This window comes from Symphodus melops (genome assembly GCF_947650265.1).
Source record: "Symphodus melops genome assembly, chromosome: 9".
NCBI lineage: Eukaryota > Metazoa > Chordata > Actinopteri > Labriformes > Labridae > Symphodus > Symphodus melops.
In genome coordinates this window covers 12354822-12366322 of record NC_136699.1, presented here as the reverse complement: position 1 = coordinate 12366322, position 11501 = coordinate 12354822, and the positions used below count along the sequence as shown (strand labels likewise).

General features: G+C 41.7%; 2 protein-coding genes across 2 annotated transcripts; both read right to left on the bottom strand.

Moving 5' to 3' along the window:
• Nucleotides 1-1016: 1016 nt before the first annotated feature.
• On the bottom strand, nucleotides 1017-4443 carry LOC306829004 (protocadherin beta-15-like). The gene has a single exon (XM_079351821.1). It carries the CDS (start codon nucleotides 3816-3818, stop codon nucleotides 1113-1115), a length of 2706 nt encoding a protein of 901 aa, XP_079207947.1. The 5' UTR covers nucleotides 3819-4443; the 3' UTR covers nucleotides 1017-1112.
• Nucleotides 4444-7914: 3471 nt separating this feature from the next.
• LOC306829003 (protocadherin beta-15-like) lies at nucleotides 7915-10671 on the bottom strand. Its single transcript, XM_079351820.1, has one exon. It carries the CDS (start codon nucleotides 10652-10654, stop codon nucleotides 7946-7948), a length of 2709 nt encoding a protein of 902 aa, XP_079207946.1. The 5' UTR covers nucleotides 10655-10671; the 3' UTR covers nucleotides 7915-7945.
• Between the last annotated feature and the right edge of the window lie 830 nt (nucleotides 10672-11501).

Sequence of the window (11501 nt, the reverse complement as noted above, 5' to 3'; positions counted from 1 at the left end):
AAGACTCAGTTGCAATGCACACTGTTTGTTACTATCAAGCCATTTTCAAATTATGATATTTTGTACTGTTCTCCATGCATTCTTTGCCTTCTTATTGTATTTCCATTTGTCATAAAAAAAAAAAAAACAGAGTAAGAAAGTGGAGCACTAAAAATTACAACTTGTCATCAGTATGCAGAGCAAAAACACATCAACACCAATAGAAGAATAGTTGATCCCTCATTTGGCTCACATGAGGATTCAATGTGAACAACAAAAGGCTGAAAAATGTCTTTTGCAGAAGATGGAACAATGCATATCCCTACAAATCATACTTATAAGATCAATGATCCATAACTTCACTGCCAGGGACACAAGCACCTTATCAATATATTGTTGACTTGTTTCAATAGTTACCGGTTATCAGCAATGCAAATAATAAGTATGACTCTAACACAGACAAACAAACTGATAACGCTAATTTAAATCAAACACTAAATAGTGGTACCAAGGACAGCAACACAGAAAACTAGATTTATTTCTAAAGAGAAAGGCTCACAACCCTCTTCTTGGTTAACAGACAAACATAAAAAACAAATATGACAGGGGGCGCCGATAGCTCAGCGGCAGCGACAGCGCGCGTACCATGTTGCGAGGCCTCGCTCCTCGCGTGGGCGGCCCGGGTTCGCGTCCGGCCTGTGGCCACTTTCCCGCATGTCTCTCCCCACTCTCTCCCCCCTTCCGACTCTATCCACTGTCCTCTATCAATAAAGGCAAAAAGGCCAAAAACAAATCTTTAAAAAAAAAAAAAAACAAATATGACAAACTGCCTTTCGAAACAGTTTCTTGATATTCAGAAAAAAATTGACAGATGATAGACAGGTCAGAAAGACCTGAAATTTTGAATGACATGATGCAAGACAACACATTTAAAAGGCGCAGTATGTTAAAGTTCTGATAAGCATCCAGAATGAATGATAAATTAAGGCATATAATTGTCTTATTTTGTAAAAGCATATTTTTTGTTTGTTTGAAACACCAGTATTCCAATGGAGGGAACGAATAAATAAACCTTGAAGGAACTTCTGGCTTAAGTTGTACTTATCAAGACACACAAAGTTATTGGCAACTATTCAATGCAATCTAACGCCAGTGTTTTTCATTTCAAACAGATAGATGTCGTTTGATAAAGCCTGGGGATATTTTGCAAATGTTCCTACCTCAGGAGAATCATCACAGTCTCCAAACACATCAGCAAAGTCTGTAGGACTTTTCCCCAGAGTCTGGTCAGCAGGCAGTGTGTTGTCATTGTAAGAGGACACAAACTTAAAGTCACTGGTTCGAGACCCTGTCGTCAGGTAGGCGTCATAGTTGTAAGCGCTGCGTAAAGTCCCTGTGCCGTCAACATCTGCATAACTAGGAGGCAGATAAGCGCTGGGGATGGCGACTGCTCCATCAAACAACAGTCTGGGCTTTCTCCTGCGACAAAACCTCACACCCAGGATGATGATGATGAAGGTCAGAAAAAAGGTGGACACACACACCAGCGCGATGATCAGATAAGAGGTCAGTTTGGAGTTCTTCTCGTCATAAGAAATGTCCTTCAGTTCCGGCACCTCAGCCAAGTTATCAGAAATCAGTAAATACATGGAACAGGTGGCAGACAGAGAGGGCTGTCCGTTATCTTTCACTGACACAATAAGGTTCTGTTTCATGCTGTCAGACTCAGAAATGTCCCGCTGGGTCCTGATCTCTCCACTGTGGACACCAATAGTGAAAAGACCCGGATCAGTGGATTTCACTATATGATAGGACAGCCAGGCGTTCTGTCCGGAGTCCGCGTCCACCGCTATCACTTTGGACACCAGAGAGCCTCCGTGTGCAGCTTTGGGGACCAGCTCGGTCATGAAGGAGTTGCCCTCCGGGGAGGGGTACAGTATCTGAGGAGAGTTGTCATTCACATCTGATATGAACACACTCACGGTCACGTTGCTGCTGAGCGGAGGAGAACCGTTGTCTCTGGCCATCACGTGCACCTTAAAGCTCCTGAACTGTTCATAATCAAACGACCTCACAGCGTGGATCACCCCCGTGTCTCCGTTCACTGACACATAGGAGGACACAGGGGCACCGTTCACCTCACCGGATAACAGAGAATAAATCACTGTACCGTTCTGTCTCCAGTCGGGGTCTCGAGCACTAACGGAACATAAAGTGGAGCCAGGTTTGTTATTTTCACTCACATATGCGCTGTACGACTGTTCCTCAAACACAGGTGGGTTGTCGTTGATGTCTGCTACAGATAACTGAACAGTTTTAGAGGAGGACAGAGGTGGAGAGCCCTCGTCAGTGGCAGTGATTGTAATGTTGTAATCAGACACTAGTTCACGGTCCAGCTGTCCTGTGCTCACCACAGAATAATAGTTTTTAATAGAAGGAACCAACTTAAAAGGGACATTTTGCTGAATGGAGCAGCGCACCTGTCTGTTAGACTCAGAGTCTCTGTCCTGCACATTAATGATGCCCACCTCTGTACCAGGTGGAGTGTCCTCAGGTAGGGGGTTAGTCAGTGATTTCAAACTGACCACAGGAGCGTTGTCATTCACATCAGTGATGGAAATTATTACCTTAGCGTAAGATGAAAGACCCAATCCATCTTTAGCTTTAACACGTATTTCAAAAGATGAAGTGGTCTCATAGTCAATAACACCAATTACTTTTATTTCACCCACTTTACGGTCAATACTAAATATTTTCTCCATTTCTTCTGTAACATGTCCAAATTCATACGTCACCTCTCCATTAACTCCCTCATCTGCATCAGTAGCACTCACTGTGACCACCACAGTATCTAAAGGAGAGTTTTCAGGCAGACTGGCTTTATAGATGGCCTGACTGAACACTGGGGCGTTATCATTAGCATCCAGTACAGTGACGTGAATGACCACTGTACCTGATCTCTGAGGAGAGCCTCCATCTAAAGCTGTGAGCAGCAAACTGATCTCTTTTTGCTTCTCTCGATCGAGCTCTTTATCAAGAACAAGCTCGATTGTGTTTCCATTAGCAGACAAAATAAAATGCTCATTCTTTTTTAAACTGTATTGCTGAACTGAGTTTTGTCCTACATCCGCATCGTGCGCATCATCTATCACAAAACGAGCTCCTCTGTCTGCAGACTCTTGGATTTCTATTTTGATCGCTTCTTCCTTAAACTGTGGGGAGTTATCGTTAATATCTTGAATATGTAGAGTTATCCGATGGAGCTCGAGAGGATTCTCCAGCACAAGCTCCTGTTTTAAGATGCACGAAGCCCTTTCGCCACAGAGCCCCTCTCGGTCAATCCTGTCCGCAACAACCAGCTCTCCGCTATTCAGGTTGATGTCACAATAACGTTTATCCGTCCCATCCGTGTCAATTCTGGCTCTTCTGTTAGACAGAGCCCCCGTCTGCAGCCCGAGATCCTTGGCTATATTTCCAATAACCGATCCTCGTTTCATCTCCTCTGGAAAAGAATAGCTCATGTCTCCATATGCGCCACGCAAAAGCAGGAGGATATAAACGCCATAAAGATAACGCGAATACATCTTTCGACGTTTTATCCTAAGAGTTTGAACAACACAACACGAAAAGCAACAGCAAACCAGCAGAACGATGTCTGTTCCGACACGTTCTGGGCGTACAAAAACGTCCTCCACAAAGGATAGAGGAATTAAACCGTTGTAAGGCTGGTGAATAGCGACACCGTGAGTTAATTTCGACAACAACACTGTGAAGAAATCAGAAAGGCGACAATTTGTTCCCTTTAGTTGTTTCCTTCCTTTTACAGTATTCCGCCACATAAAACAGTTTGTAACATTTTAATTGTCGCTCACAATCGGTCCTAATCATGGATTCTCGTGCAACAAGTCCGTCTGAGCATTTTGTTATTGATCAAAGACAGGTCTAAGTCAGCATACAATATCAAGCAACACCTCTAAAGAGTGCCAGAAATCCTACAGGTACCACTGCATTTGGGCTGTAAATGCATTTATCTGATTGTCTGCTAATTGAGGGGGCTGATTTTAGTGTTTCTGACATCAATAGACATTCAGCTTAAATGTTTTCTAAAAAGAGTCTTACTGCAGAGCTAAAGTCCCGCAAAGCATGCTGACAACTGTTTATTAATTTTTGTTTATATTTGGTTTTGTTGGCTGAGTTGATGTGTTTGCTCACATTCGGATTCAATGCTGTATGTATCTTGTTTTAAATTTAAACTAATCATGCAGCCATGAGTTACTATAGAACAATTAATATTAAAGAGAGCTGCAACATATTATATCTACACTGTGAGTGATTAAACTTTAGGTTACAACACACCAAACCTTTGTCATTTATGATTTCATATTAAACTGTTGTAAAAAAAAAAAAAAAAAAAAAAAGTTCTTAAGGATTAAGGATTAGGATTTTAAGTGAGATCTTAGAGGGGAAATGCCATGATACCTACTCAACCTGTTTGATGGTCAGATCTTATTGTTCATTTAGTGGCTATAGTTTTGTTTAAGGACTGAGCAATAATTCTGCTTCATGTATTACGGTGAAATTCATTAGGTTTATACCAATTGTAAACAATGGAGAGGAAAATGGAAACAAAATCAACAGTTCGAAAAGGGGCTGTGGGAAACCAGTACACTAGTCTATGATTTTAAAAGTAAAGCAAAATAAACAAATCCCTTGAAAAAATTAATTACATTTTAGAAAGCCAAAATAAAGTACAGTGTCCATTATAGCCCTATGTATCCTCTCAAAAACACAAGTGGACAGTGAAATATGTAAGAAACAGCCTTTACTGTTAAAGAGGCTCTGCAGGTGGACATCTAGTTTGATTGAAAACTCAATCTACTTCCATTGACATTACTGATAGTCTTCAGACGTGGTCACAGCGAAAGGAAACACAAACGTGCAAAAAAACAAAACAAAAAAAAACTGAAACTTGAGGTGAATTAAGAAAAGAATTGTTGAGACAAGATAGACGATCTCAGACACTGCGTCAACTTGTGGTGAATATGAGTCTTTTAAGCAATGACATGTCAGGTCATCCTATTCCAGAACTACTGTATATAAGCAGTCTGCTGTATTCCATTCTAATATGTGTATGCACTATAAACTAGGGTTAGTGCTATATTCTACAGTGACCTTGAGCACTGAGACTGAGTTCACTGTTGTGTGTGCAGCTATCAAGCAGATAACTGGTGTCAATATATTTTATGTTGACGTTGTTTCTGTATTATTGTAAATTTATGTTGAAAAAAGAATATATAGAGTATGTATCAACAACACGAGAAGAAACTGGAACGTAAACAAAAGCATTGTAATCGTTCAAGCAAGCCAACAAAAACATAAAAACACAGAAATACTCTAATAACAAAATGACACAAACTTATTCACTAGTTTACCTTTGTGTGTTTATGTCAACATGGGTATTATTATTATTTGTTGTGTTATGAAGTGATACAGAACACTAGAAGACAAGTGAGTAAACACGACAAGACTAATACTTTGAGGGAAACGACGCAATATGAGTTCACAAACAAGACAAACAGACAGCAGGAACTGACGGTAATAATGTATTGCAACTCTGTATTTTGAGGGTGTTGAAGGACTCAGTTCCATTCATCACTGCAAGACTTTGGATTTGTAATTTTGGCATTATCATTGAGTGATGCCGCTACCTCAGTTGCCCACAAACCCCTATGAGTGGGCCAGCTCATGGAGTCACCAACTGCTGACCTCGCATAAAGCTTGAACAACCCCCAGATGATAGGAGGGAGTCTATTGTTGTTGGTAACTGGGGGTATCTTCTGAATTATATAATTATTTTGATGAAAATCCAAATTTTGAGCAAAATAAGGAAAGGAATGCAACCAGTACAATTTGAAGTTACACGTATAAAAGATAGAAGAGAAAGATATCAATTATGTTAAATGAAGCTACAGAACATTCAAAAAGTGGTGGAATTAATATCTATCTATCTATCTATCTATCTATCTATCTATATCTATATCTATCTATATCTAAATCTATATATATACACTCAACAAAAATATAAACGCAACACTTTTGTTTTTGCTCCCATTTGTCATGAGATGGACTCAAAGATCTAAAATTCATTCCAGATACACAATATTACCATTTCTCTCAAACATTGTTCACAAATCTGTCTAAATGTGTGATAGTGAGCACTTTTGCTTTGCTGAGATAATCCATCCCACCTCACAGGTGTGCCACATCAAGATGCTCATCAGACACCATGATTAGTGCACAGGTGTACCTTATACTGCCCACAATAAAAGGCCACCCTGAAATGTGCAGTTTTTGCTTTATTGAGGGTCTGGGGACTCAGAACCAGTCAGTATCTGGTGTGACCACCATTTGCCTCATGCAGTGCAACACATCTTCTTCGCATAGAGTTTATCAGATTGTCAATTGTGGCCTGTGGAATGTTGGTCCACTCCTCTTCAATGGCTGTGCGAAGTTGCTGGATATTAGTGGGAACTGGTACGCGCTGTCGTATACGCCGGTCAAGCACATCCCAAACATGCTCAATGGGTGACATGTCCGGTGAGTATGCTGGCCATGCAAGAACTGGGACATTTTCAGCTTCCAAGAATTGTGTACAGATCCTTGCAACATGGGGCCGTGCATTATCTTGCTGAAACATGAGGTGATGTTCATGGATGTATGGCACAACAATGGGCCTCAGGATCTCATCACGGTATCTCTGTGCATTCAAAATGCCATCAATAAAATGCACCTGTGTTCTTCGTCCATAACAGATGCCTGCCCATACCATAACCCCACCACCACCATGGGCCACTCGATCCACAACATTGACATCAGCAAAGCGCTCACCCACACGACGCCACACACGCTGTCTGCCATCTGCCCTGAACAATGTAAACCGAGATTCATCCGTGAAGAGAACACCTCTCCAACGTGCCAGACGCCATCGAATGTGAGCATTTGCCCACTCAAGTCTGTTACGGCGACGATCTGGAGTCAGGTTAAGACCCCGATGAGGACGACGAGCATGCAGTTGAGCTTCCCTGAGACGGTTTCTGACAGTTTGTGCAGAAATTCTTTGGTTATGCAAACCAATTGTTTCAGCAGCTGTCTGAGTAGCTGGTCTCAGACGATCTTGGAGGTGAACCTGCTGGATGTGGAGGTCCTGGGCTGGTGTGGTTACACGTGGTCTGCGGTTGTGAGGCCGGTTGGATGTACTGCCATATTCTCTGAAACGCCTTTGGAGACGGCTTATGGTGGAGAAATGAACATTCAATGCCCGAGCAACAGATCTGGTTGACATTCCTGCTGTCAGCATGCCAATTGCACGCTCCCTCAATGCTTGCGCCATCTGTGGCATTTTGCTGTGAGACAAAACTGCACATTTCAGAGTGGCCTTTTATTGTGGGCAGTATAAGGTACACCTGTGCACTAATCATGGTGTCTGATGAGCATCTTGATGTGGCACACCTGTGAGGTGGGATGGATTATCTCAGCAAAGCAAAAGTGCTCACTATCACACATTTAGACAGATTTGTGAACAATGTTTGAGAGAAATGGTAATATTGTGTATCTGGAATGAATTTTAGATCTTTGAGTCCATCTCATGACAAATGGGAGCAAAAACAAAAGTGTTGCGTTTATATTTTTGTTGAGTATATATATACATATATATATATACATACAATGAGACTTACAAAGAAAGAAACAGCTTGTATAATATCCTTCAACAACAGAAAAGGTGAAACTAAGTGGATACCTAAAGGAAAAGTCACAACAAAAACAACATTTTCGAAAGAAAATTTCCAGGACTCATGAAATACAAGCTAGTAATTGCTAAAAAAAAAAAAAGCACAGACATACTTGTAAAAAAACCATGAACAAGGTAACCCAAAAGCAAATCTGTGTGACTTAAATAGCTGCGTTGCTAAAAAAGAGGGGCAAAGTGGTGTTGCACACATGTTCCTACCTCAGGAGAATCATCACAGTCTCCAAAAACATCAGTAAAGTCTGTAGGGCTTTTCCTCAGAGTCTGGTCAGCAGGCAGTGTGTTGTCATTGTAAGAGGACACAAACTTAAAGTCACTGGTTCGAGACCCTGTCGTCAGGTAGGCGTCATAGTTGTAAGCGCTGCGTAAAGTCCCTGTGCCGTCAACATCTGCGTAATTAGGAGGCAGATAAGCGCTGGGGATGGCGACTGCTCCGTCAAACAACAGTCTGGGCTTTCTCCTGCGACAAAACCTCACACCCAGGATGATGATGATGAAGGTCAAAAAAAAGGTGGACACACACACCAGCGCGATGATCAGATAAGAGGTCAGTTTGGAGTTCTTCTCATCATAAGAAATGTCCTTCAGTTCTGGCACCTCAGCCAAGTTATCAGAGATCAGTAAATACATGGAACAGGTGGCAGACAGAGAGGGCTGTCCGTTATCTTTCACTGACACAATAAGGTTCTGTTTCATGCTGTCAGACTCAGAAATGTCCCGCTGGGTCCTGATCTCTCCACTGTGGACACCAATAGTGAAAAGACCCGGATCAGTGGATTTCACTATATGATAGGACAGCCAGGCGTTCTGTCCGGAGTCCGCGTCCACCGCGATCACTTTGGACACCAGAGAGCCTCCGTGTGCAGCTTTGGGGACCAGCTCGGTCATGAAGGAGTTGCCCTCCGGGGAGGGGTACAGTATCTGAGGAGAGTTGTCATTCACATCTGATATGAACACACTCACGGTCACGTTGCTGCTGAGCGGAGGAGAACCGTTGTCTCTGGCCATCACGTGCACCTTAAAGCTCCTGAACTGTTCATAATCAAACGACCTCACAGCGTGGATCACCCCCGTGTCTCCGTTCACTGACACATAGGAGGACACCGGGGCACCGTTCACCTCACCGGATAACAGAGAATAAATCACTGTACCGTTCTGTCTCCAGTCGGGGTCTCGAGCACTAACGGAACATAAAGTGGAGCCAGGTTTGTTATTTTCACTCACATATGCGCTGTACCACTGTTCCTCAAACACAGGTGGGTTGTCGTTGATGTCTGCTACAGATAACTGAACAGTTTTAGAGGAGGACAGAGGTGGAGAGCCCTCGTCAGTTGCAGTGATTGTAATGTTGTAATCAGACACTAGTTCACGGTCCAGCTGTCCTGTGCTCACCACAGAATAATAGTTTTTAATAGAAGGAACCAACTTAAAAGGGACATTCTGCTGAATGGAGCAGCGCACCTGTCTGTTAGTCTCAGAGTCTCTGTCCTGCACGTTAATGATGCCCACTTCTGTACCAGGTGACACGTTCTCAGGTATGGGGTTAGTCACTGATTTCAGATATATTACTGGAGCGTTATCATTCATATCAATAATGTCAATGACTAAAGTTGCGTATGACGCCAATCCCAACCCATCTTTAGCACTAATCTGCATTTCATATGAAGATTCTTTTTCATAATCAATAGATCCAGCGACCTTAATCTCTCCTGTTTTAGAATTCAGGGAGAAAACTTGGTTATCATCTGAAACATCGTCAAATCCATAAGTTATTTCACCATTTAAACCTTCGTCTGCATCAGTTGCACTGACTGTGAGAACCACAGTATCTAATGGAGAGTTTTCAGGGAGACTGGCTTCATAGACGGCCTGACTGAACACTGGTACATTATCATTAGCATCCAGTACAGTGACGTGTATGACTACAGTCCCTGATCTCCGAGGAGAGCCTCCATCAAATGCAGTAAGCAACAACATGAGCTCTTTTTTGTCCTCTCTGTCTAATTCTTTGTCTAAAACTAATTCACCATATTTTCGGCCACTTCCCTTCGTTTTGACATTTAATTTGAAATGGTCATTCAGCTGTAAAGAATATCCCTGAACAGAATTTTCTCCAATATCTCCATCGTGTGCCTCGTCCAGTAAAAAACGCGCACCATTAACTGCCATTTCATTGATTTCAAATGTAAGTGACTCTTCTTTAAACTGAGGTGAATTGTCGTTGATATCTTGAACGCGGATATTAATACGGTGCACCTCTAAAGGATTTTCCAGAACGAGTTCCTGTTTCACAACACACGATGCTCGTTTCGCACAAAGCCCTTCTCTGTCAATCCTTTCTTGTACGATCAAGTCTCCTGTGTTGAGATTCACCCCGCAGTACTTCACACTGTTATCCTCGGTGTCAATGCGAGCCTTCCGAGCAGAAAATCTGCCAGATTGAAGTCCCAAATCCTTCGCGATATTTCCAATTACAGATCCACGTTTCATCTCCTCCGGGATAGAGTAGCTCACGTCTCCATAAACGAGGAGGGCCAGAAAAATAACAGCAAGGCCGAAATGCAGCGTGAAGCTGCTGAATCCCATTGTTACTACGAGAAAGACCGTATACTTACAATAACCTTTAATAAAGATCGATGTTTGATTCCTAATTAATCCAGCAAATAAAAAAAAGACACGGAGCAGTCCAACACAAAGCGTGTTTCGTAAACTGCAGCACGAGAGCAGAGTCAGGCTTTGAATTCGTTGAGACAGAAGGGTGGAGAATGACCGTGCCCTTTCGTTTGCTAGTATACACTGACACCATGAGTATTTGTCAGGTATAACATAGATACATGTGTTTTTCTCTGTAAATCTAGAAGTACACATGTAGTAATGAGATCAAATGGAATATATCCAACGTCATGTCGAGGAGCACCATTGTTTGACTCCAAATAGATCTGTTATGTCTTTTCAAACACACATATATAGAAATGACATGCTCGGCTATTACGCACTGAGACATTTAACTTGAGTACTGTAAGGATTCTGTCAATTCAGGGGACAGGTCAATCTAGTACAAATCCCAATTACAATAAAACTTGATCGGATTCTAACGAGTATCAATCCAAAAGAGACACTCCCAACGACATTGGATGAGGGCACCGATATATTTATTTTGAAAACACAAGACACATACAAATGATAGTTTATCAAAATCTATAAATTCTCCCACACCATATGTGAAAAAGGGGAGGGGTTGATTAAAAAAAAAGAACTTCAATCATCTCAAAAATTCATTATGAAATTCAAAATACTTAGGACAAAAGAAAACAAATAAAACAAAAGGGCAAGGAAAGTGCATTTATATTGCCATTTTCACCAACAATGGAATCCAAATTGTGTCAGTCAAGACGTATCTTTAAGGTTACCATCGCTTTAGTTTGGGGGAGAAGGAAAAGCAATTTATAAATGGGGATAACAGCAGCAGAAACCAGAGGTAAACTAGGTCCAAAATGTATTACAACGGCTGACAGACTTCAGCACCATGGACAGCGAAACTGAACATTGAACTGGCAACGTCAAAAGTCAAGAGACATTCACGTACGTTGAGAATAGTACAAAAAGAATTAGAATACTGTCAAACATATTCTTTATGTGCCAAGTAAATGACTATACTATTTCAACAACAGTTTGTAAAGAGATCGTACCTTTAAGTGTGTGTGATTTTGTGTAT